This window comes from Chelonoidis abingdonii, chromosome 19 (assembly GCF_003597395.2).
Source record: "Chelonoidis abingdonii isolate Lonesome George chromosome 19, CheloAbing_2.0, whole genome shotgun sequence".
In the NCBI taxonomy this organism is placed as follows: Eukaryota; Metazoa; Chordata; order Testudines; family Testudinidae; genus Chelonoidis; species Chelonoidis abingdonii.
The window spans coordinates 13,990,953-14,018,875 of NC_133787.1; the positions used below are offsets into that span (position 1 = coordinate 13,990,953).

Consider the following 27,923-nt stretch of genomic DNA (forward strand, 5'->3'; position numbering starts at 1 on the left):
ATACTTCCCCTTGGTATTACCAGTTGGATTGTGTGACCAAAGTGACCAGGATTTGTCCTTTAATTTTGCATTTTTCTCGCCTTTCTTCTTAAACCAAACTCTTCCCCGGCCCAGAAACACTGGGTAGCTTAAGGATCTTTAAAATAAAAAAATAAAGAATGGTCATCATGCAGGTTTCCCAAAACTCATTTGTCTCTATCTGTTATTCAGATACATTCCCAATGGATCATCTTTATTCTGAAAATACATAATGAAAACAGTATATCATATTTTATATTGAAAATGGGCACTTTATTAAACTGGTAAATATTTATTAATAATATTAGAATTCATCTTTAAATTAGACATTTCATGAATTACTTTGCCTGGGAGCTATAAAAACTTTATTACAGCAATAAAAAAATGTAAAGGAGGCATTTTGAGTATGAAATTTCATTTCGTGGTCAATTGAATTTACTATATCTGACAGAACTAAAGATGGGGCCATAAAATAATTATGTTCGTATACACTTACAGAACAATGCTCTTATGCAGTGATTTTGGGTAGTCTTACTTTAGTGCTTCATTAATAGTGTATGGCTAATTACAAAAGGAGATAATTTCTAGATACTGAAAAACAAGCAGTAGTTTCCTTTGCTGAATATGTACAGTTAAAATAATTTGAGATGAACAACATCAAGTTCATTGGTCGTTTTCTGAATTATTAGAGACCTTACTGTAAGTGATAGTTATTTTAGCTTGATGTAGGCTTATCTTGTTGAAAAATCCAGTAGAATTTCACCTTGAAGAAATGTCATGAGATTTTAAATCACAAATGTTGAAGAAATAAAATGTGCTTGGACAGAATTATGATTAATACAGTGTGTCTTTGGCTTTGTTCTATGTACTACCTGACATGTTCACCTAGAAACTTGAATGCAGAATCGCCAGAGGCATGGTTAAAAATAGGTTATGTCAAGGTTCTCCTGTGTCTCCCTTAGTGTGCAGAGTTGGCTAGCTACATCATAATACTTTTGCAAGCTCCTCAGGTACTCCCCATAGGAGGACCAGAAAAATAATAAATAATACTTTACATTATATTCTTGATTTATTATTACTTATATTCTTCAGTTCATGCAAAGTGCAAGCAAGATGTTTATTACCAGAATAAATGTGGTCTAGCAGTTATTAAAAGATTGTATTGATGGATTAACAATTGTTTATGCTATTAAGAACAAGATAGTTTATGATGTATTGGGACTGATTTCCTACCCTGTCACATTGATTTTGCTTTAGAAAAGAGTGACAATTTGTCACATTGCTGATTAGCTTCATTATTATTGGCAACAAGCACAACACATTTATCTTACTTAAATGCATGCTATTACATTTAAAAACAGACAACAGCAACAAAAAAAGGGAGATAAAAGGAGCGCAGTATGATTAACAGTCACATTTTAATAATATGCAAATAAAATCCTAGTATTCAAAAATGTATTAATGAAAAATTGATGCTTTTTGAGTTCAAAGAAACCCTTGATTTACATGATGCAGATATTGAACTTATAAATATCTGACTCAAAATAAGTAGAAATCAGTAGCAATAATCTGGCAAAAACATTTTACACTGAGGCTCTGTTTTCTGTTTAGATGATCATCTGAAAAATTATTTTAATCTACAAAAGATGGCAATTCTATAAAACTACAACTTGTGCTCCTGAGGATTCCTTTTTTTTTTAACACCTCTCTATAATCTGCCCAGCCTGCTGAGTAGCATTGACATCAGTAGTACATCAATTTCAGAAAGTGGATTATTTTTACTAGACAGCTATTGTGACATATTGGGTCAGTCATAAATGAAAGATATTCATGCAAGCATGCAATACTTGTAATGAAGTCTCACTCTGACCTTCTGTATGATTGATTCTGTAATTTAGTTTTCTCAGGCAGTGCCTGAAATGAAATGAAATCATGTTGAACAAGTTTTGAATACCCACAGTGCACCAGGAGAAGAAAAATCTGCAGCCCCAGAGGCTTGAGAGAGAGCAGCTGAACGATTTATCTCCATGCTATTATAGCCTTTGCCAGCGTTCAACATTTCTTTCTTTCTCTTTTTTTTTTCTTATTTGGCTTAAGTACTTAATTCTGCAGGTAGCTGTAAATGGGAAAATAAAATGCTGTTCAGATTTAAAATGACAGGACAGGAGTATGTGCAGGGGACTGATAAAATATCTTGAATAGAACTGACCTTTCATGTAGCTGAAAGTTACTGGGGGATTCATCCTCATAATTACCATATAGATTATTTTTATTTCTTTCCTGCAATGAAACATTTCAGAGAGCAGTAGTGCTGATTGAATGAAAATTGAACTTGTTAACATTCTTTTCAGCTTAGCCTGTTGTACATAACAGAAGGTTAGCTTTGATGAATTTCGAAATTCTCTTTCTGATATCCAAGAAACAGACAGTAAAGTAATTTTCTCTTTTCAGTCTGATTTTTTTATCCAAAAAAGTATAGATTTTACAAAAACAAACTGATAAATTTACATATATTACTCGATATATACTGACTGTTGGAGAAATTGTTTTTTCTGTTTGGTGAGGATTTGATCCTATTTGAGTTTTATGATTGTGACAATATCCTGATTCCATTTAGGATCCTGCCCAGATACACTTAATTCATTTTGGAATAAACTCGTCTTTAATTATGTTACAATTTAAATGTGGGACTGAGGTCAAAAATCAAAAAATTAGGGTGGCTATAACTGAGATAAGAAGAAGAGACTTTTAAATAAACAGTGAACCGATGTCATGGCCTTAAAGAATTTAGTTGCAATTTTTATCCTGTCAGAGGGTAGTAAATATGCAAACTGAAGAAGGAAATGTTATAAACATCTCAAAATAGTGGTGCTTTTTGCTTAAAGATCTGAATCTTACTGTATTTAATCCCAAATTGCTAATTTTAGTTTTTCAGTGACTAGATTAACTCAAAATTGCCAAAATTAAAGCTAAAAAAAAAAAAAGCTAGTTCAAATGGCAACAAGTCTTCATTTCAAGCAATTACTTCACCACACATGACTGCATACCTCTAGTTTATATCTTTAATTTTCATTTACAAAGAAACTTCCTTGTAATCTCTTTTTTTAGTATTATAATTTTATATTTTGAGAGAAAGAAGTAGGTTTTCAATTAATACAGAGTTATAGCTATGTTGTTTAATGTGTTACAGATAAAACAGTTATTTCATGGGTCATTAATGTGTTTAATGCCTGGAACGTTCTATTAAAACAAGCCCTTGTTATTGTTATGAACATGTTTATTGCCATCCTTAATAGGAAAAAATACAACTAATTCTGGAAGGTGATAATTATTCATTTATAGGAACAGTGGCTATTTCTCACCAGAAGAGATCTTTTACGTCCAGTGATTTGATTTTTTTCTCAAGAAACTGTGGGCCACTAAATTTCAGATTAAGAGAAGCAGTATTAATCTGTTTTATACTTAAGTTGTACTTTAGGAATTGTAGTTTTTATAGTCACCCCTTTCAAGAAATACAAAACTCACAACATTATCTCAAAATAAATAATCGCTGTTGACTAAGTGTAACTAAAAATAAGGGGTACTCTTAGGGACCAATCCTGCAAGAAGCTGCATGCCTTTGGCTCTCATTGAAGTCAGTGAGCGTTGTGTATATTCAGCACCTTTCAAAAGATGCTTAGCACCTTGGAGGAGTAGATCCTTAATTCTCAGTTAAGGTGTCATAAACATACAGCTAAGGGTAGCATAAAATCCCTCTTTACCATGTAAAGGGTTAATTCCTCTTTTATTTGTAAAGGGTTTAGAAGCTCAGATAACCTGGTTGGCACCTGACCAAAAGGACCAATAAAGGGAGAAGATACATTGCAATCTGTGGGGGAAGGTTTTTGTTTGTGTCTTTGTTTGGTTCTCTTGGAGTCAGCAAAGGAACCAGGGCAGGGTAAATACATCTCCCTAAGCCATATCTGGACTAAGCATCTCGTATTGCAGAAATAGTAAGTAATGGCAAAGAAATGCATTAGATTATCTTTTGTTTTAGCTTGTGAATTTTCCCTGTGCTAAGAGGGAGGTTTATCCCTGTTTTTGTAACTTTAAAGTTTTGCCTAGAGGGGAAATCCTCTGTGTTTGGAATCTTTTTGTTACCCTGTAAAGTTATCTTCCATCTTGATTTTACAGAGCTGATTCTTTTATCTTTTTTTAAATAAACTTCTTTTAAGAACCTGATTGTTTTTCAGTGTCCTAAAGACCCAGGGGGTTAGATCTGTGCTCACTTTGTAACCAGTTGGTTAGGATATTATTCTCAAGCCTCCCCAGGAAAGGAGGTGTAAGGGCTTGGGGGGATATTTTTGGGGGAGGTAGGGCTCCAAGTGGCCCTCCCTGAATGTTTGTTTAAATTACTTGGTGGTGGCAGTGATCAAGGAGAAGATGGAACTTGTGTCTTGGGAAAGTTTTAATCTAAACTGGTAAAAATAAGCTTAGGAGGTCTTCCATGCGGGTCCCCACATCTGTACCCCAGAGTTCAGAGTGGAGAAGGAACCCTGACATAAGGCTTTGCAATACCATTGTCATTGAAATCATGATAATTGGTTTTATGCCTGCAGATTTGAGTTCAAAGTTCAGTTGAACAACTTTTGGGATTTCTAGAGGTGGAAATAAACAGTATATATAGCCCACTCAATTTACAGTAACAATCCTGGCTATAGCAGACAACCACTGCAGTTTGATACAATACTAAAGCAAATATAATCCTTCCCTATCTTGGTGATGGACTAAAACATCTAACAGGTCTTTTTAGACTCTAGTTTATTATGCCCTCAATGCCATTTTAATTTTGTATGTTTCAGTGTAGACAAAACAGTCTCTTTGCTATAAGACGTGTTTCCTCCTTCCTCTTGTCTTGATACAAATTTAACAAATCCAGATGCTAGTGAACTTGTTATAGAACAAACAAAAACACCAAATGCATCAAAAAATGATGCAACTCAGAGCAAAATGGAAACTGAGTATATTGAAATGAGAATCCCCATTTATAATCCTTTAGTCAACATGGGCTCCTACCATATCTTAGAAACCTTAGATTGAGTTAAGTAGCAGCAATATGGTACAGATTGGCAGTATTTGCCTGAGACACCCATCCAGTGAGCTGTTGATGTTGCTTCTAGTAAATATTAAGGGGTTTTGCAGAGTCACTGGTGCAGGTGACTTATTACCCCTTCCAGATATGTGAGGGGCTTTCTAGAAAGAGAGAGGAAGGATCTAGGTTGTGGTTGAGTACTGAAGAAGAAAAATTAATTATTTAACATGAATATAGCAGGACTGCCTTTAGGCCCGCCAGGCTGAGACAATATTGTGATAGGCACTATAGGAATATATAGAAAAGTCTGCAGTCTAGGAGCAGCCAAGCCTCGGATGAGTTCTGTGGAGTGAAGGAGTGACTAGAATTTGTTATTTTGTTAATTTCTGTGTTAATACAATCAAGCTCCAAGACAGAAGTGGAATCTACACCAGTGGTGCTCAAACTTGGGCCGCCACTTGTTCAAGGAAAGCCCCTGGTAGACCGAGTCAGTTTGTTTACCTGCCATGTCTGCAGGTTCGGCCAATCGCGGCTCCCACTGGCCGCAGTTCACTGCTCCAGGCCAATGGGGGCTGCAGAAAGCGGCACAGGATGAGAGATGTGCGGGCTGCCCAACTCCAACAGCAGCAATTCCAGGAGCAAATGTTCCAGACACACCATTCAGGCTACCAATAGCCATCATCCTTTCTCTGTTCAAGATGGGACCGAATGATGGCTGTGCCTGGTCACCTTTGAGCAGATGGACACTGCTGTTGCCTGGGAGGAGTCCTGAGCTGTCCATTTTACTCCTTTCCAAGTTCTTTTCTGGCCTTTGGTAAGAACACTGCCACTGACTACCTTCATTGTCCCTGGCTGCCATCCTAGACTGGGTTAGGATCTTTGAGGAGAAATACCAGCAGCATTTCTGGGGGAAGCTCTTTTCCTCAGGGTTGTGGCTGCACTCCTTCACCTAACAACTAACCTACGAGGTGACTTGGTGTCTCAAGCCTGAATATTAGTCAGTGGAAGAAATTATGGATTGGTTTTAGGCCGTCTGCTCAAGAGTTGCAGACTTGGATGGCCCCACGTTAACTGTCTATGCTGGCAGAGGTTGTGCAACACACATAAGACTACATGGAGAAGCTGAGCTACTAGAGGGACCACCACAGCCATGCTGCAGCCCAAGCCTGAAAGACAGTTCATGAGCCAAACTCAAAAAACATCAGAGAAAACTGAATGGACCATAGAATTAGAAGTAGGGAGATAAAACACATTCTCTCCCAAACACATTCTCTCCCCAGTAGGGATAGCTGGCCACATCTCCTAACCCATGTTTTGTTTGTGAAGGGAGGCATATAAAAAAATTCTGTGCCATAAGGAGGTGTGACATGGAGATATGTGGATCAGCCCGACAGAAAGGGACACTCACCTAGATTTAGTGGTGATCCAGCAGTTGCTCCTTTGTCTGCTTTTTGTGTGAGAAAGGAACTGAGATATATCCCAAACTTTCTCCCTTCCAGGTGTGTAATGATGGGGAGATATGTGATCTTGCTAAGTTCTCCAGGGGATGAACTGTGCCTGTCTGAGTGGCTTTTTGACCTGAGACTTGTAGTGCACTTAGGCTGTTTTAAATCTTTTGGTGTAAGTGTTTTCAGGTAGCAGAACCTGTGCATGTCTCCTCTGTCCAGAGGAACTTCTAGATGTATCTTGCAGCCTTAATTCCCTGTGAATGGAAACGGTCATTTATCCTTTCCTATTGTTGTGGGACAAGACTAGGCAAACTTTCCTCTCTCCAGGGACATGAGACTGTGGCTCATGGGTGTGGAACAGGAGATGCTGGCAACCACAGCTGGGCTGGTGTTTTACTAACCTGTATATTTGAAAACATGAATACTTCTTGAATGGTGGCAATACTGAGCAAAGCTTTGTGTTTATTTCATAAAACAAGGATTGAATCTATGACAGATAAAAGCATCCTGTTAGTATGATCTTTTTTGATGGACGGACAAATTCAAATCTTATAAAACTTTGATAATGGATTGTGTTATCTATACTGCAGTTGTGGAGAGAGAGCATGGACGATTTCCTTCAGAGAGATGCTGACTTACAAAATCTGAGTAATTTACAGATAGGAACTACCGATGGTTTTGCTTTTTATATTGAAGTAAATTTATCAGTTGGTATATTACATCGGCTTATGTTATCTTGACAGTGACAAATCTGACTGGCAATAGAATGCGTAATGTTTTTAGTCAACTTTCAAGGGGGTAGTTGGTGTACCCACAGAGTAATTTGCACATACAAGTGTCGGATCTGGAATACATACTTTTGTGGGGACATCTACCATAGCCTTCCTTAAAAAACTGACCCACCAAGTTCAGAGTTTGATCCTGGTCCTATATCTTTATATAGTCAAAATGTCTATTGGACTCAGTCCTGACAGTGTTTTTTCAGCAAGACTCCCACTGAAATTAAGTGGAAGTGTTGCCTAAATAAATGATTCTGGATTGGCCCCATTGATTTTAACATTATTTTTGAAGGTATCAGGACTTCAGGATTGCTCCATGATATTCAAAAGAGTAATTTTCTAGTGATTTGATCCTAAAATTCAGAACTGTATTTTTAAAATATCATATTAAATGTTCATGTAGGCTGAAATTCTCCTGTCTGCAGAAGACTACTGCAATGCCATTACTCTGAAGTCACCTTCAAAATAGGGTTTAAATGGAATGTAAACAGCGTACAGGTTCATGCTAGCCTCTTGCACCAGGTGAATTCCACTCTTCTCTTCTAGGAATGTTAAATTGTTTGCTTTAATTTCTGCTGGATGTTTTGTGAGCTTGATGTTACAAGAGCAACATCTAGCAGTGTCCTTGTTTGGAAGGAAAGGCTGTATAGTTCCAATTTTATGTGCATTGCACATCATATACTGAAGTCTGCAACATTGTGCTGGTGCACTGCTGTAGTTGCCTCAGTTACTTGGTGAGGGAAGTGGGAGATGAACAATTCAAAAGGATAATCCTTTAAAAACAGGATGCATACAGAAAAGACTATTAGATAGGTTGGCAAAGCAGGGAGCAGTTTGCAGTCTGGAGATCCTCTTGGTTCCTTTGATCTTGCCTTCTGTGTATCACATTACACTGAGATAATAGTGCAGAGCTCTAGGACTATGAACAGTTAAATTATTCACACATATATAATGGACACTAAGATTTGCTTGTGGATAGTTTGAAAGGGAAGAGTTTTGATGGTAAAACATTTTGGGCTAAATATTGGTTTGCCCCTAGCTCGGGTGTTCTTGAAGGGGCAGGGTTTGCTGACTCCCTCACAACAGTGCTTTTGCACAGGACTTCACCATAACTTTATCTTTAGTGCTCTTGAAGGATATTAAGCAGAACTGAGTGAAACTTTGGGTATGTCTACACTACAATAAAACACACGCAAATGGCCCATGTCTGCTGACTTGGGCTCCTGGGGTTTTCAGTGTGCAGGGAGTTCATGCAAATCCTTTCCCTTTTTTATTTCAAATTCATAAAAGTTTGCATCCCCTGAATTTTTATGATATTCAAACCTGATTTAGCCTTCGTGCTACTGGACACTTGTGTTATGTCTCATTTTGGGTCAGAACCATGGAGTATTGTCCAATTTCAACCCAAAACCATAAATCAGACCAGGTTAACTCAAAACTTGATTCAGTTCATCTTAAAAGGTTCATGAATATTTTGGCAAACCTGATCTAAGTTTTGAGTTACATTATGAAAGTTGTGCACATTTCAAATAAAAAACTACACTGAACCCCACGTACAGTCATAATACGAAATTGGTAGAGTCCTGGAAATCTGTGGATATCCACATCCGTGGATCATTTTTGCAGATTGCGGTTCGGATGCAGATACAAATTTTGTATCTGCGCAAGGCTCTAGAAATGGGAACATAGTATTATCTGTTGTTTTGACTATTCCAAAAAGATGTATTCTGAATACGTGAGCTTTGCTGTTTCACTTGTCAGTTTCAAGTACTAATGAAATTAAAATTTCACATAGACACTGTGATCCAGACACTGATTATATTCTTTCCATGAATAGTCCTGATATGTGAAAGTTTCTCATAATTCTCTAGATAATGAAGGAAATATTACTGATTCTGTTGACTCTGTACGGCTACCACTCTGAAATCTATCGGAAGATAAGGAAACCACCATGTTTAAAAGATTTGAGAATAAAATAAATAAGGAATTTTGGTGGAAGTTTACATGATAATGGTGTCCTCAAGTTGATTTACAAGCTCAGAAGGGATTCACCAAGGCTGTGAACCAAAAAAATTAGGACTATGTATATCCCATACCTTAATGCTATCACATCAGACTATTATAAAAATACAAAAAGCTCTTCCACTTCGTTTTCTGAAATCTCTTCTGCATGCACAGTTATGTACAGTATTCTACTGAAATTCACAATGACATATATCCACAGAATAATAATTGCATTCACACTCCATCATGCTATTTAAATACATATATTAGGAATATAACTTTGAATATAAATGCAGAAAATATATTGCTGATGGTTGTCACATGACAACAGAAACTGTTTTTACCAAATCAGAATATAAGAACCAGAAATTAACCTTTAAAATATTTTCTTTTTCATATCAGACTTTCTATTTGATGCCAGTTAGCCATTTCCAGTTATGAAATGTTACTTACTTTCCAGTTTGTATTTTTGCTTAAATTTTTATTGAGGCAAAACAGGGAAGGGAATAATAAAGAAATACAAAGAGGATAAAAAGAACTCCCCCTCTCCCACACAAACCTCTCAAAAGAAGGAACAGTTAACAATTCATGGGCTTGTATATAAAATTAAATTCTGAGTCAATGCAAAGTCAAGAGAATTTAGTTTCAATAAAATTATAGACTCAACCAAAATGACAAGACTTAGAGTAAATCATTTGTAACCCAGGGCTCCGTATTCTGCTGCTTTGGTATAAAGACTGTGAAAGATGGTTTTGTGTGACAGCAAGGAAGCGAGGGAAAACTAGTCTTTTAGAGGTAGAATACTTCTTAGAAACTGCTTTGGGCATGACCCACAAAGAAAGTGAATTCTGATTATCTTCACCTTTTGTTTTAACAGCAATTTTTTTTCTTAATACAGTAAACTAGTGTCTGTAAAGCAAAAGGACTGAATTAATATACAGAAAGTGGTATCCCTTAAAAAAGACTTGGAATGACTTCCAGAGGCCACTGTCAATATAATTCCAAATCAGAGTGACCCTATAGTTAGTGGTAGTAAATTTCACAGAAAGGTGCCCTGAAGCAAATAGGCATTTCAACTAATCACTCTGATGGTTTAAACATTTCTATATCAAGTGCTTCATTTTTGGCACACACATTCATCTCTAAGGAACTAGGCTCCTTTTCTTGCAGTTGGGAGATAATAAAAGCATTTGAGAAATAAGACGAGAAATGAAGCCCAGCAGGGATGAGCAGCCCAGCTGGCAGCAGCTCGTAGACCACGGGAAATTTGGTAGAGCTCTTGGCGGGTTCTGAGATCCCAGCATGTAGGATTTGTACCTTGAATTTGGAGGGTTAGTGCATCTGTGTTGGACTCCAGTGAAGTAATTCTACTAGGTATGGTTGGTTGTTTTGTCTGCTCTGGCACTGGAAACATCCATGATCCCATAGCTGTGTGCTAGACCATTCTGCAAATTGAAGGAGGCTTCCACGGTGGGTATCAGCACATAACCAAGAGAACTCTGGATTCAGTGTTAATGTAGAAGGGTCACTTATTTGGTACTCTAAGGGAGGTGAGAGAGGCTGGGCAATCTTGTTTCCAACAGATGAGGAGGATGGAAAGTTGAATGAACATCACCTTCCACTGCCAACCCCCTACATCACTTAGGGACAGATTTTCACACCTTAGAACTTTCAGGAAATGGTTTTCCCGTAATATGAATATTTCTGAGACTTTGAAATTTTTTCCTGACTTGAAATGGAACAAAATATCAAAATCTTTTAGAAAAAAAAAAATGTGCACCAAAAATATCTTGGTTCAGGTCCATTGAAATGTTTCATTTTGGTAACTTTTTTAAATATTTAGTTTTGATTGTGAACTTTTTTTAGTCTATGTTAAATTTCTAAATGAAAGCTGTTTCAAATTGAAAAATAATTGAATTTTTTATTTAAAAAAGTTGACATGAAATGTTTTGACCATTTCTGAAATTTTTTTGCACATTTTTTTTGAGTCAGGTGGTTTGTTGAATATGAACCTGTTTCATAAACACTACTGGTTTTGGTGAATTGACTTTAAAAAAAGAAAAGAAAAAATGTTTTATTGAAAATTCCTGACCAGCTCTCGTCAGACTCTGTGGAGGCAATTCTGAAAGAGTTCAGCCTTATTTAGGCACTTAAATAAGCTCCAGATTGTCAAATAAGTTCAGCACCTATAGGTCCTACTGAGATGCTTCTGGCCAGTTTTTCAAGTAAGCTCAGCACCCAGCAGGGAAGTTGGGGATGGACTGTAAATTGAGCACTTCATGAATCTGCAGTTTGCTGAGGTTCAACTATATTTCTTTAAGTATTCCTTCATGTGCAACTAATTATAGTATAGATTATTAGTACTGAAAGCATGTTCAGAATCTGATTTACTTCTTGCATTTCCCTCTGTTTGAACAATATAGATTAGGCAGATTTCTGAATCAATTTGTGAGATTTTTATTCTCTCCATTTACTAAGTGTGGTCTATAAATGAGCATTTTTTTCTCTCATTTTTAAATATTCTTTTATGGAAGATTGATCTTCTTTATATACTTACAAATAATAAAACCTAGTTCTGCATAGACAGATTCAAGTTCATTTTACACTCAGGATCTCTGTTGTTATTTATAAACATGCTACGTACTGTACAGATTTATAAGAAAGCAGTCCTGGCCCTCAAGAGTTTTTGATCTGTAAAGACAAAAACCCCACAAATGATGGGAGTCAAAGACACAATATGCAAGAAAAATAAGACTGATGATTAGGATGTAGTTTGTTAGTTCCATGTGTACTTAGTTATTTGGGTTTTATTTTTATCTGTGTATATTTACTTTTTTGTAGGCTACCTGCAGAATGTTTTTTTTAGCAGTGATTTGAATTATTTGAACTGTACACTAGCATGCTTGCAATGTCTGAGTTCCAGATTCTACAGGTTCTTTGCTTAAAATAACTTGGATTCCACTTCAGTCTGAATTATTTTTTTACCTATGTTGGTTACAAATAAGAACTATGTAACAACTGAGTTGCCATTCAGTAGAAGAAAATGTTTTTTTTTTTTTCATTTTGTTTACTTGGTGTGTGGATAGCAGCAATTTGTGTCTCATCAGTTTCAGTGTTTCCCCTGCACAGTCAGTCAGTGTTTTCCCCTTGTTGTTTGTGTTGGTAATCTGCCCAGCAACAACAACAAAGGTGGAAAGCATTTTAAAGAATAGGGAAATATGATTGTAATGCCACAATAAGGGGTAGGGAACTCTGGGGAAGGTGTTATACCTCAAGCTGCTTTTAACTCATTTTTTAAACTGACTAGATTTCAAGTTGACAGTGTCAACTAAATAAGACTGTTAAAATGATCCATAACATTATTTTATGGTCGCTGCTAAATATTTGCTCTTTCCATGCTTTTTAGGATCATAGCCACTCACAAGTTTCACAGTATCGCCAAGATCATTCTTTGATTATGAGATCGATTGTTCATATGACTGATGCTGCTTGTTCAGGAATTATGCCTCCTGGTCAGTTAACCACCATTAACCAGTCTCAGCTAAGTGCACAGCTGGGACTAAATTTAGGAGGTACTAGCTTGCCACATACTTCTCCTTCTCCTCCTGCAAGTAAATCAGCAACTCCTTCCCCATCCAGCTCTATAAATGAAGAGGATGCAGATGAATCAAACAGAGTAAGTTATAGTATGTGTTTTAATATATATGACTAGATATAATGTAGTTTTGAATACGTAGCAGTAGAACTGCTGACTTCACTGCAGTGTGGCCAGGTAAAATATACAAATATTTCAGTAGTGGAGTATATGATTGTGGCAATATTCATAAGCTCTGGGTGACCTCTTTATTTAGTAAAATTATAGTTGCTTATTTGCTACAGAGCTAGAGTGAACACACACTGCTATCACTCTCTAACTCCACCACTTCCTGTGGGTTGATGGGTGGAGAAGCAGTGAACTGATGGATCCATGTAGTCATCAGTTCCCTGCCAAGGATCCTCCCCAAACCTCCCTGAGGCTGGCACACAGGAAACCCTCCTGAGGACCCCTTCAAGAGTCACAGAGGGGGCTTCTTACAACATATATGTGCTCCTTGCATTCTACCCCATTCTGCTGTTCTAGGGATACTCTATGACAGCAGAGGGATATTGTGAAGAAAGGACTTTCTCCATAATAGTCCTGTGATCCCTTGTAGACTAACAGATGTATTGGACCATAAGCTTTCGTGTGTGAATACCCACTTTGTCAGACACATGCATCTGACGAAGTGGGTATTCACCCACGAAAGCTTATGCTCCAATATGTCTGTTAGTCTATAAGGTGCCACAGAACTCTTTATCGTTTTTTACAGATCCAGACTAACACGGCTACCCCTCTGATACTTTTTCTCCGTAATATTACTTTATGACGACACTATCCTGCAGAGCTTTCACTTGCACAGTTCCCATTGGTTTCATCAGGAGATCTGCCTGGGTAGTACATGCAACCCTAACCCTTAAGTAAATGCTCATTGCTCAAATATTTGTATTAATTTCAGTTGATCTGAACAGAATAATTCCTTTCCTAACAGGTCTATTTAAATCTCAATGGAAATGAACTCCTGGCATACTAAAACTTCCATAAAAAGGGAAAGGTCAACCTTTATTTCTAGCAAAATGCATGTATATTTTAATATATGACACTAAAGAATGTTAAAATGTCAAAACAGTTATAAGATAGCGTAAACTGACGGATCACATATATAAAATCTGAAATTTGTCATAAAGAAATAGGCCTATACATGCATATATGCCTAAACACCAAGGAGTCCTGTGGCACCATATAGACTAAGAGATGTATTGGAGCATGAGCTTTCGTGGGTAAATACCCACTATGTCGGATGCATGCTCCAATATGTCTGTTAGTCTGTAAGGTGCCACAGGACTCTTTGCTGCTTTTACAGATCCAGACTAACACGGCTACCCCTCTGATACTTGATATATGCCTAAGATATCCTCCTGAAATCACTAAAGAGCTATATTATGCACACTTCTGAAGAATGACTCACTATTGCTCTGTAGCCAGAGGAAAGTATTCGTAACCCCTGGTCCAAGCGGGAGTTAACAGGCTGAGCCAAGGGACCAGGAGGTGCCCCTAAGCTTCTTATTTTTGAGTTTCTGTAGCTGAAATCTATTCTTTCATGGAGAATGCACAAAATATGTAATGTAGCCTGTATTAATTTTTATAGAAATTATATCCAGGACATGCTATTCCCATCTAAAACTTAAGGGACTGAGTCTGCAACCCTTAGTCATGTTGAATAGTTATTACACACACATTTAGTTCCAGTAAGGCCAATGGGATTAAACGCCTGAGTTAATTCTACTTAGCAGGAGTAAGGGCTGCACAACAGGATTCTAAAACTTTACCTGTCCATTAATCTTATTCGTTTGTTGTTTAATAGAACTTCTGAGGATTTTTCATACACATTTTATCTTCCTAACTGTATTTCAAGTGAATATACCATGTAAGCAATGATTTCTGTTGCTGTTTCTTAGGCTACTGGAGAAAAAAGAGCTGCTCCGGATTCTGGCAAGAAGCCCAAAACTCCAAAGAAGAAGAAAAAGAAAGATCCCAATGAACCACAAAAGCCAGTGTCAGCATATGCTCTATTCTTCAGGGACACACAGGCTGCAATTAAAGGGCAGAACCCTAATGCTACATTTGGAGAGGTTTCAAAAATAGTAGCATCTATGTGGGACAGTTTAGGAGAAGAACAAAAACAGGTAATAAAGAATAGACTGCAGTTATGCAATAGTATATTATGAGAAGTAAAATGACAAGTAAATAGCAGGAACTAGATTGTCAGCTAGTGTATATCAGTGTTGCTCCACTGAGCTATGCTGATTTACGTTTCCTGAAGAGCTGACCGCAAAACAGCATGTTGTTATAGGAGTCTGACAGTGGCATCCAACTTTGGTGTCCTATCAATTCACGTAGATAACTCTGTTGCCATCAAGTCCAGTCTTTACAGGTCAGTTTGGGGAAAGCTTGAGTGATGGCATCCCAGTACCCTGTTATATATAATTAAATAATATATTGTTACACTTTTTTTCTTTTTACTTTACTCCAAATTTAGACTAGAAGGGAAGGTGCAACACATTTGCCATTTCCTTTGGTCTTCTTTACGAACCTTTGTTACAAAGATTCTTGGTTTCAAACCTTTGAAGCCAACTCTGTGTTCCTCATTATATCAGCCTACTGTTTGAAATTTTATTCATAGCTCATTTTAAAACTTAGTACAGTAGAATGAGTTTTCAGAGATTAGTGTTTCCTTCTTAGGGGTTGTGTTCCTCTCCATATCCACATAACTCCTATGCATGAATTGAGAAAATAATAGTCCTTGGGGGTCTGTTCTCCTGTTGATACTTCTGCACAACTCTCATTATTGTTAATGGAAGTTATGTTTGCATGTAGATAGAAGAATAGACCCCTTAGTGATAAGTAGAACAATGTGAAGAAGGGAGAGGCGTACTTACTGGCTTCTTGTTACAAAGCACCTGCTAGCTGCCATGTAAAGTGGCTGATTCACTTGGTTTTGGTTTAATGGTGACTGCTCTAGTTTTCATTCGTTAGTGAAGTTAAAATCCCTGATCCTAAAGTATATTTTGTCTCTCAATTCTGAGATCTCCAGTCACCCCTTAAGCTCCCTAATTTGGAAAACAGTTTTGTGGCAAGCTATGAACGGTTCTTGTTTTGGACATACAGTTTATGATTTCTTTGGAAGATTTTCAGCCTGCTAAATGTTAGCAGTTTAAAGGTGATTTTTTCCCATATACTGAAAGTGAGATGCACAAAAATACAGATGGCTCAGCTTTGGCTTAACTCTGTTTCCATTAAAGTCAATGGGAATTGAGTTAGGTCAACTTTGTACGCTTTTCAAAATCCGACCCTTAATAGAGTGTGATGTTTTTCTACATCTTCATCTATACTGCCTAAAAAAAAATCTTCACTCCCTGGAGATTTTCACTAGTTTTTCAGACTTAATTTCATTCTCTTCTCTTCTACCAGCAGTTGAAATTGCACTCCTGCCATATCTCCCTGATAACTGGTCTTAGTACAGTATTAGTTCCTAGAGAGGTGAGACAAGCCTGGAAATCATGTCATGGAGAAGGAAACATCTTGCTGAAAGAAATGTCATACTTAATAGTACTGACCACCAGCTAAGACCATTCACTATAGCAATTTGTAGCAGCCATAGAACAATAATATTAGTGATAACAAGGATTACCAAAGGAAAACATTAGGGTACCGTGGTTAAAATCCAAACAGGTAGGCAGTAAGCTGAAAACTGATGTTCATCTACAGGAGTAGATAGTGTACAGTGTAAGGTAATATAATTTTCAGTGTAAGGCTAGTTGTCAACATTTTAAGAGAAGAAAAATCACATAATTGGGTGGGTGGGTGGAGAATCTATAGACTGAAAAGCAGGACTGTATCTTTAATTTCCTTGCATGTATGCAAGCATGACCCCATTGGGGCAAGTGGTGTTTTATGGTGAAAAATGTATACGCTGAAGTTGGTGTTAATTGTGGTGTCTTTAACAGGTATATAAAAGGAAAACAGAAGCTGCCAAAAAAGAATACCTAAAGGCACTTGCTGCCTATAGAGCTAGTCTTGTTTCTAAGGTAAGCCTGATGGTGACTTCAATCAAACATAAGGTAGAGTTTGGCAATTGTTATTTAAATATGAATTTGTCATGTGATTAAAAATAAATATAGAATCCCAGAGTTCCTTTAATATAGCCCTGAAACATTTTTGTATAACAGCTCAAATGACATTCTGTGCTTAGTTTTTGCACAAAATTTTTTCATAGTCCTAAAATCACTGTAATAAATATCGGACAATAATTATGCAAACAGACCTTGTCTCTGGGTTATTTTTAGAAGTGAAATAATACATGTCACTACGGTGAGTGACAGTTTATAAAAGTAGAATTTGATCATTAGAAATGTATTGATTTTTAAATACTCAGATTTACAAGCTATCTGCAGAATTTTCCAAGTTCCCACATTTTAAGAAGACACAGACTATATTGGATATGGGGCAAGGTGGAAGATGAGCTGTGATGAAGCCTGTGTATTTATTGCTGTTGAAAGACAGAAATACACAATGGCTATGAATTGAGAAAGTTCCTGCAAATGGACAACCAGGATCCATACTGAGTACTTTAGAAGAAATACAATTACAAAATCCAACTTGCAATATGAGGAAAGTCAGCTTACAGCATTCTTATGTAAGAAGTAGCCTTTTAATTGGCATTCTTAGATTGGTTCTACTTCTTTCACATTTGAACATAAGCAAGAGATATATGCATGCATCCAACTAAAATATCTATGGAAGAATTACTAGATACAATTAATAGTCTGCTTACATGTCTCATGGATTAGTTACAAAAGAATCCCTAACTCCAACAATAAAACATAAGGAAACAGTACAAGAAAATGATGAAAACCAGCTTTCAAGATCACTTATATGAATAACACAAGAGTAAGTGTTGAGCATTTCATATAATTCAGATTACAAATATCAAAACAACACCAGTAGTTGAAAACTTTGAGCTATATCTGAAGTTATATTGTCTGCAGGATATGGCTCTTTATTGTCTCAAGGGTTTGTAAAATGAGGCCACTATTTCACTTGGACACTTTTGAAAATGTTACCCTAATCCTCTTTTTAAAAGCACCAAGGTTGCTTAGGAGCCAAAGTATCATTGTCTTTCAAAGACAGTGGGACTTATTATTATTATTAGTTGTTCGTATTACTGTAGTGGCTAGGAGCTCTAATCATGGACCAGAATCTCATTGTACTAGATACTTTACAAACACAGAACAAAAAGATGGTCCCTATCCTAAGGGGCTTATAATCTACATACTAGACAAGAGAACAGATGGATATAGACAGACAGGGGAGTACACAGACTATTGGTCAGCATAACAGGCCTGGATTGTTAAATATATTTAGATGCCTAAAGATGCAGATAGGCACTGACTGGGGTTTTCAAAAATGCTTAGGTGCCTAACTCTCATTGAAATCCCTTTAGACTTTAACCATCTGTAAAGAACTCCGACTTGGTACACTAATGACCAGAAATCATTGAGAACCATACTCTACAAGTCAGTTAAATAGGTTTTGCCCTTCAGTGCTGTGTCATCATGTAATTCCATTCACATCCATCACAGGAAAGTTTTGTGGAAAACAAATATGCAAGTATGCAATGTATTGTACCATGATGTCCCTGTGGGTATTTATCTTAAAGCCACTGAGCCAAATTCAGGTCTTCCCCCATGCAATCCCATTGACTTTAGCAGGATTGCAAGGATTCAGGGAGAACAGAATTTAGCTTTCTGTCAGAATCGGAACTTTAGTTGTTTGTGGTACCAGCTAGAGTGGTGTATTAATGCAGGGTGGAATGAATCTGAGCCCTAATAGTCTCTTCTCCCTGCTAATTGATATTTTCCTGAAAAAAAACAAAAAACCCTTTCTTTCCTTGGCAGCTTCTGGATTTTCTCTTCACCTCACCAGCACCCCTTTTTGTCCCTGTAAAAATGTGAGGTCCCTTAAATTGATCTGGGTAACTCTTAGCCAGGTTCCCTGCCGGCTCTCTGTCTTATACAGATTTAATTTAAAAGGGAAGAAATAAGAAATGAGACAATAGATCTATTGAAACTGCTGTTCAATAAAGGAAATCAGCTGTATTGTGCAAACTCTAAGAAGTGTTGTGACTCATATCTGCTACATGAACCACTATAACTACTGTAAGACTGCTTAGGATAAATTATCTTTCCTACTTCATGTTAAGCTGTTTACATTAACAGTATATGAGGGCAGAAGGGGACTTCATATAATTTGTGAGCCTGATGATAATGCCCTTCTCTGTACCAATATCAGCTCTTGAATGTCTCTTTTAAATGCAGGCGGCTGCAGAATCAGCTGAAGCCCAGACAATACGGTCTGTTCAGCAAACGTTGGCCTCCACTAATTTGTCATCCTCCCTTCTGCTGAATACTCCTCTCTCTCAACATGCAACAGTGTCTGCATCTCCTCAGACTCTCCAACAGTCCCTTCCTAGGGCAATCGCTCCAAAACCTTTAACCATGAGACTGCCAATGAATCAGATTGTAGCTTCTGTTACCATTGCACCAAACATGCCAGCAAACATTGCAGCCCCATTGATAAGCTCTATGGGAACAAATATGGTCGCAACACCATCTTCATCACAAGTAAGCCCTTCAATGCAAAGCCAGCAGCATCAGATGCAACAGCTACAGCAGCAACAGATGCAGCAAATGCAGCAGCAGCAACTACATCAGCATCAAATGCATCAGCAGATCCAACAACAAATGCAACAGCAGCATTTTCAGCACCACATGCAGCAACATTTGCAGCAGCAGCAGCATCTTCACCAGCAAATTAATCAGCAGCAAATGCAACAGCAGCTGCAACAGATACAGCTTCAGCAAATGCAGCAACAGCAAATGCAACACATGCAACACCAGTCCCAACCTTCTCCTCAGCAGCATTCCCCTGTAGCCTCACAGATGACCTCACCCATCCCTGCCATTGGGAGCCCTCAGCCAGCATCTCAGCAGCACCAGTCACAAATACAGTCCCAAACACAGACTCAAGTATTATCACAGGTTAGTATTTTCTGAAGATAAATGTTCTTGCAACATTGTTTTGCATTTATCAGGGGGGTAGGGGTAAACCATATTTGGCTGAAAACTGTAAATTGTTGATGGTAGTTATGCAAAGATGCATAACAGATCAAACGATCCTCTAAAGTGTCTATTAGATAGGCAATAAAGAACTACAATGTAGCTGTGTATCATCTTTTAGCTGACTATGAATCATTTTGTTAAAAAAAAATTAAAAAAATAAATGCTGTGCTCCTTTTCATGTGATGGCCTTTTTAATTTATTTAAGCTTTACCTACAATATGTGAATCAAATGGCCTAATAAATACTTGGATGTTATGACTGCAAAATGGCCTTTCGGAGTTATGTAATGTAACCTTTCTTTCTCTAAAAGTGAGTAATGCACTTCAAGGCAGTTTAAACTCATGAAACCCTTAAAAGCACAGTTGTAACAACCTGTAAAATAATGATTGGATTTCATACAATCATACTTATATGACATGAGTAGTTGATGGCATTTTTTTGTCATGAAAATAATGTAAATCAGATTTTTGCCAAAGCTCTTATTTTTTTCTTTCCTACACGTCTTCAGAAAAACAAACGCAAGCGACTAAATTTAAATGGTTGACCCATTCTTTCACTTTGATTTCTCTAAATAAACCTACCATACTTTGTAACAAAATATATATTGACACTGTTACCCTATTATGTTAATTCCAGTTACAAAACAAATGTGAATATTATATTCTGTGTTTAAGTGATGAGTTTCAGATTTAATACACTGTATTTTTAAAAGGGAAATGCACTTAAATAAAACTGTTATTACAAAAACTGAAATTAAAAAATGCAGGAGGTTTTAATATGCTGTAATACCAGTAGAATATATAAAAGAAGCTCCACATCTGAATAATCAATGTAAATATTTTCTTTAAAAGTTGTAAGTTTTCATATGATGTGTTGTAAAGTTTTCATAAATGAGGCTTTAATGTAAACACTGGTAACATGAACTATTAATTGCTACATTGCTTATTGTGTTTTTAAGCTGTTTTATACTTTTTTATGAGTTATGATAGCAGCAATTAAGTTGTTTGTATTTTGCTTATCTAAAATAAATGCTTTTATCTTGCTATAGAATAAACACATTTCAGTAAAACCAGTGGATTGGAAGTGTTTGCAACAACCAAAAGAAAGTGTTCACTTTTAATAGTACTGTCTTTAAAAACTTACTTATTCTCCCTTCAGATTTTTATTTTCTCAAGCACCCTGTGTAACTAGGTACTGTGCAAAATTTGCTGGTATTGTATACGATCAGTTCTGGTATATGTACAAGTGCCTTCGTTAAAATGTGAAGAACAGCATATGACTTGTTTAGAGTCTCTGTGACTAACTGCACAGGCAGTGTACAGAGGGTGGGATTATAAAACTTTCACAATACACGGATGTTGCATAATATCAAAGGCACTAGTTGAGGAGATGAGGTAGCAGAATCGGGCAATCTAGTAGTATTTCAGAATTGTCTCAGTCAAAATTCTGGATTTAAAAAACCCCTGAACTTTGTTGCCACAGACCCATAATTCTGTAACAGGCTGATTAAAAACCCTGGATATAAAAACCCTGAACTCATCTCTATTTCTTATTTGCATATTTTAGCATATAAGCACTGAGTGATATATAGGGGTAAAAAACATAAGCAGATCACGTGGCAGGTTTGGAATCTTCCTCTACTGTACTGTCAAGATGCTGGTGCTTTTTATACATTCTTATTCTTGAGAAGGAAAATAATTCTTTTTTTCTTTCTCTGATTTCTTTCCCCATAATAGCTGCAGTACAAGTGCACTGTGACTACTATCCCCAGTTGTCTTGCATGATTAATTACAGCATCTGTCCTGTCAGAAACTATAATGAAGAGGTCTTGATAAAATTGCAAATTACCACTGGCAACAGTCTAAAACTGCTTATGATAAAATGAAAATTAAAAACAGCAAGTGTCAAGCCTGAGCAGAATCCTAATCTGAAAAGAATGAGCATGTTAGAGGTGGTGTCCATGGCTACTGAGCTCAAGACAGAACCCAACAAAATGGAATATAGATTCCTAAAAAGTTGCAGTTATAGTTGTGTGAAGATTTACTATATATTGTGAGTTATTAATAATGAATTCAGCTTTCAATATTTCATAATCTAGTACTTTGTTTATTATGTACAAATATTGAACAGCAGGAGATTCTAATTATAAATTTATAGATTTCTTGGAGCAGAAAAAGTCATGTATAAATTGAAGTATTTCATAATAGGTGTTAGTTGACAGGTACCAGTGTTCGAAATAGCCTTACTATGCTATCTAATTACGTCTGGGAAGGAGAAGGTTTATTCCACACACGAGAGAGTCTGCATGCATTAAAAATGTCACAGCAGAGGTTGCCAGTGAGAGATTTTTCTGTGTCAGTTTTAACCAACGTTACATAACAATGGGAACCATTTTATAATCTATTTTAAAACTTTTAGACAACTGTCTTCAAAAATAATTGTTCAACTCCATGTGACAGTAATTGTGTATTAGTTTTATAATTGTCATTTTGAAGACCTATCAAGTATTGTTGGAAAAATGTCACTAGTAATAAGCGTTAATTACAACTGAAGTCTGTTTTCAACTATTTGCTGTTAGAAGCAGGTGTTATTACGCTCCTTAAATGATTTCATAAATCCTGGGTGGTATCCCATTTGATTCAGTGCTGCTGAACTATTGATAGTCAATTCCAGGAAAAATAGTTTTAATTACTGCAGTTAAAAACATTAATCATTAAGCAGAACTGTACATATTAAATGTCAAGATTTGAATCATGGAAAACTACTTTCTCCCTACTTGTTACAAAATTACATTTCACATGGTCCACAGCAGCATATTGCAGAACATCTTGTGTTTCAAGTTGTACAAGTTAGCATTCATATGCTCCAGGTTTGAGTACATAATTTTGCTGTTAGAGGTCAGAAATACAACTGTTAATATACAATTCATACATGAAATATGCCTAATGATTTTGGTGTCATACACCTATTAAATAAAGTTTTTACTCCTATCATTAACAAGTACTTAACTACCCCCTTCATTTCCCAAGGTTTTAGATACTTTATCACCCCAGTTAACTACATTCTACTTTCACATTAACCAAGGCTGACATATGATTAAAGAATATAAGGAGGTTTAATTTTTAGCTGACACGGGGTCATTAGTTTCCAACTCAAAGAACAAAGGCTTTAAATACCTTTATGCAGCATAATTTCAGCTATAGATTATCACCTGACCATTGTGGTTTGAAGATTTTTCTAGCCAGATGGATTAAATATCTCAAGTTTAACCAGAAGTCTGGCGCTGATTCCTTTCAATGGGGTTTGGACATTTGAATGGCTCCTTTTCCATTTCTCACTTCATGGAGTATTTTTCAGCACTGGACTTCATTCTAACCTTTCCCTTTCCCCTTTGTTTGGCTTTTGTTTTGCAACAGCTGTTATTATCGTTTTTGGTCAGCTGTGATTGCTGGAGGCAAAATGGGACCAGATGGTGTTTTGCTATGCATGAATGGAGAGTTAGAGGAGTTTGGATTGAATAGGCCAAGTTTGAATGGTGTCTATGCACCACCTGCCCCCTTCAGCAGCAGCATACACATCATAGTAGCATGATCTGTCTCAGACCTACTAGAATTGGATGGGAATAGAGAAAGCCTTGTTGGATTGGCTCCATATTTATTGATCTTCCATGCACTAACAGCATAATGCAGTGCACAGTCAATTTGAGTGAATTGGATATGACACAGTATGTACATGTCATTTATCACTGTAGTCTCTTGGTACACCCTTAAGTTTTTCTGCTACAGGAAAATGCACACTCAGTAGTCGCCTGCATTAATAGACTAAATAGATGGAAGTAAAATAGGACAATTGTACTGTTTGTGAACAAACTATTCTCAAAATACACACTTTAAACCATCAGCGGAAGAGATTAATTCACAAATCTAATTGGTAAAGAACAGACCTAGCATTTTGGCACAAATAAAATGCACTTGTTTTTTATTTTTTGTTTGGTTGGTTTGGGTTTTGGTTTGCCTGTGAAATATAAATAATAAATTTGTTCTACCTGGTAATAGGATCACTATAGCAGAGTGAGAACAATTCAGAAAATCTTCCAGTACATGTATGTGCACAGGTGTCTAGCCTCTGTTCATCAGAGGACGGAGATGGATGACAGGAGAGAGATCACTTGATCATTGCCTGTTAGCTTCACTTCCTCTGGGACACCTGGCATTGGCCACTGTCGGTAGACAGATACTTGGCTAGATGGATCTTTGGTCTGACCCGGTATGGCCGTGCTTATGTTCTTATGTGTCTTCCTGCTTAGTAACAGGGAGGATATTTTACTAACTGTACATCACTTACCAGCCATTAACACATGGTCTTTCAAGTTAGCCATGCAAACTGGTTTTGGAAGAGCATAGCTTGAGCAAAGGACTCCTGGATTAAATCAGTGCTGGCAGCCAGGGGCAGCTCTAGACATTTTGCTGCCCCAAGCACGGCAGCATGCCGCAGGGGTCGCTCTGCCGGTTGCTGCTCCTGCAGCTCCGGTGGACCTCCCGCAGGCATGCCTGCAGAGGGTCCGCTGGTCCTGTGGCTTCGGTGGACCTCCCGCAGGCATGCCTGCAGAAGGTCCACTGGTCCTGCAGCTCCACCGAAGCTTGGCGTGCTGAGGCCTGGAGCTGTCCCTGCTGGCAGCAGTGATGGGGTCAGATTTTCTAAGAAATTAACTACTTGATGCACCTTTTAATGAACAGAAAAAATGGAAAAACTCATAGCAGCTACATTAAGGCTGGATCTGGCCCTAGGTGAACAAAATGTATATGCAATTGCATGCCTAAATTGCCTATTCTGTTGTTGTGCTTGCACTTTCAAGGCCCCAGTTCGATGTGTAACTGGCCATTTGATGTGTGGCACACAAGTTAGCGATGCAAGTTGCGACCTTCGAAAATCAATCACTAGCTTTGTCTGTGCCACTGGATAGAAAAAACAAACAGTTCTTAAAAGTCAGCTGCTGTATGAAAAAGCTTGAAAAATGAAAATTCCTTCAACTGAAAAATGCTTAAGTCTTTTCAACCACCAACGAATTCCTGTTTTTGAAGGTTGAGGAGGGTTGGGTCTGAGGGACAGAAAAAAGAGACAGTTGTTTTGTTTTAAAACACTAAAATCTAACAAGGATGTATGGCTTTGGATGAGCTTTTCTGACAGTTAATTACTAAACACCTGTGATGTACACTCTATTTATCTCTACTACAGAGTAGAGAGGAAATATTTTCAATGATGTTTTCTGTCCAAGCACACAGAGTATTCACTTTTTCAACTTCTTTACCACCAGTTCAGTCTACATACAGTTTTTGTACTGATTTAACTGCATTGAGCACAGATGTGATTTTTTTTTTCCTAACTGAAAAAATGAAATTGGTAGATGGCTTAGGAATTAACTATACTCATATAAACACCTTTGTATCAGTATAACTGCATCCACACTGGTGTAGGTGGACTTCTATTACTATACTGGTATAGTTAAAGTTGTACAACTTTTGTGTGTAGCTAAGCCCAAGGCCCTGATCCAATAAAGCACATGTGTAACTTTAAGCATATGAGTAGTAATTTCATTGACGTGACTGCTCACGTGCTTAAAGTTACACATTTGCATAAATGCTTTGCTGGATTAAAACCTAATTGAAAAATGTATCTTTTTACAGAAATAGTCCTTCAATAACAACAACATACTGAAGATGACATGGAGCAAGGACAGAAGGAACAAGAATTTTCCATGTTGATGTTTTTCCTTTTATTAGTTTCTATTCCAAACCACTCCGGGGCCTCATTTGCAAATGTGCAGGCAAATATATACACCTATGTTTTATGCTCGTACAGTGATTGTACACATCACAACCGTGAAGTAAAATAGCCATCTAACTTGTTATTTGCAAGCTTAGTCATGCTCAATGTTACTTTTGCATTTTTTGTGTGCAAGGGTCTGAAAAGTCTGTCCTTGTACTGGTGTTCGTCTCAGTTCTCAGAGATATTGTCTTGACCAAATATTTAAATCCTGTATAAAGAGACTTCACAAAAATGAAGATGAGGGGAATATATGTTCCAAACACTGCAGCATTATAGTCTCTGGTGATATCTGAAAAGTTGAAAGTGTATTGTTGCTTCAAAGTCAGAGCTCTTTTTTTAATAATCCAGCCCCAGGTGCACAGAGAGCAAACAAGTACTTGTCATTAACATAAAGCAATGAAAAAATAAATTCTGTATACTAAAGTATAGCCATCTTTCATAATTGCCTATTTGAAGTTTCTTCTGGCTTTCAGTGAACCTCACAAAATGTACCTACTTGGTATGATAAAATGTTTTTTAAAAAATAGCCTGTGATTTTGGTTACTCAATTTAAGGTTCCTTGCACCTAACTCCAGTTGAACTGGAGCTGTGGGCGTCCAGAACATGTGAAAATCAGGTAACTTTTGAAAAGTTTGGCTTACATCAATAAACTATATCTGTGATATCTAGGCCATTTGAACACTGATATCATTTTATTAAAAACAGCAAGTGGCCTGACACATCCAAAATAAATTTGCAGTCAGGTATCATCACCCTCACCTATGTGTACGCGGGTACGTGCTCTCTGTGTCACTCTCAGAAGTGCCAAAGTAAATACATAAAAGTTACAGCCTGAGTCCCACCCTTGTAAACTTGCAGCGTGTTCCATTTTAGCTACCTACCCTGACTTAGAGGTGCATGGCACGGCAATGCCCCTGCAGCTGTCACTGCTGACTGGTGTTACTGAGTGCTGAGATACTATCATGAAAAAGAACATCCATAGGGTCCGAACCTGCATCACTGCAGTTAATGCGAGCTTTGCCCTTGACTTCAGTGGATGCAGGATTAAAGCTTTATAAAAGCAGCATTGTGACATATCCAAGTGGCAGAGTGAGAAAAAGTTATACTATACTACAGAGCCTGGTAGTGGTGCTACCAACTACATCAAGTTGAAGCTTTACATATTAACCTTCAAGGTCCTCTCCAGTGCTGCTTCTCCCTACTTTTGTTCTTTTTCTTATCCCAGCTCTCCCCACCATCCTCTCTGTCTTGTCAGTGATGACAACCTTCTCCACACTCTTTTTCCACAACTGTCCTGGCACCTGTTTCCAAACTACATGGAAGGCCCACCTGAAACTGATCCATGTAGCTTCTCTCCTTCCAAATCCCTCAAGACCCATTTCTGCCTTGAGGCCTACAAGAAAATGGCCAAAAAGGAGAGGCAGCTAGCTATAGCTGATGTGTATTTATTAACAAGAATAATGTATATAACATATATAAAACTGTGTATATATTTCATTGTGTCCCTTCTGACCTTTTATACTTCGTCATTTTAGATTATAGCCTCTTCAGGGCAGGGACTTTAGCGTGTGAGCAGTATATGGCCCATTCTGGGCACAACCAGCATATAGATAATAATGGTGATGCTTATGATGTATAGACTTTCTCCTCTTATTGTAACAGATAGGTTTAAGGCTATTTTGTACATTTGCAATGAAAAAGTGAGGGCTGGAACTCATGGTGACACAGTTTCAGGATACTGGCGTTACTATAAATGATTGGACAACCTTGTTCTCTCTCTCTCTCTCGCAAACACAATGCCTGAAATAATGTCCCCTTACCTAGGAAAATCTGGCCAGAGATTGCTAGCTGGCATGTAAAAATTAAACAACTTTGAATAAGAATAGCAATAAAAATTTAATAATACTTAGTCAGTTCTGAGCAAATCAGTGGAGTGGTACCAAGGCTGAATTTGTCCCAATTAGTTCTTTTCATAGCAGTTGACCAATGTGAATTAATTAACAGATGTATGTGTAGCTC

The 27,923-nt window shown here is 37.3% G+C and overlaps 1 protein-coding gene across 2 annotated transcripts in view; it reads left to right on the forward strand.

Moving 5' to 3' along the window:
- Nucleotides 1-21,162, forward strand: part of TOX3 (TOX high mobility group box family member 3) — a 93,310-nt gene extending 72,148 nt beyond the window's left edge. Inside the window, exons 4-7 of one of the 2 annotated variants that reach the window (XM_032805377.2) lie at nt 12,727-12,996; nt 14,856-15,083; nt 16,905-16,985; nt 19,275-21,162. In XM_032805377.2, coding sequence (XP_032661268.1) covers nt 12,727-12,996; nt 14,856-15,083; nt 16,905-16,985; nt 19,275-20,012 — 1,317 coding nt within the window. In that variant the 3' untranslated portion in view covers nt 20,013-21,162. The remainder of the gene's footprint in view (nt 1-12,726; nt 12,997-14,855; nt 15,084-16,904; nt 16,986-19,274) is intronic. The other variant, XM_032805376.2, reaches the window with a different exon arrangement.
- Nucleotides 21,163-27,923: the final 6,761 nt, after the last annotated feature.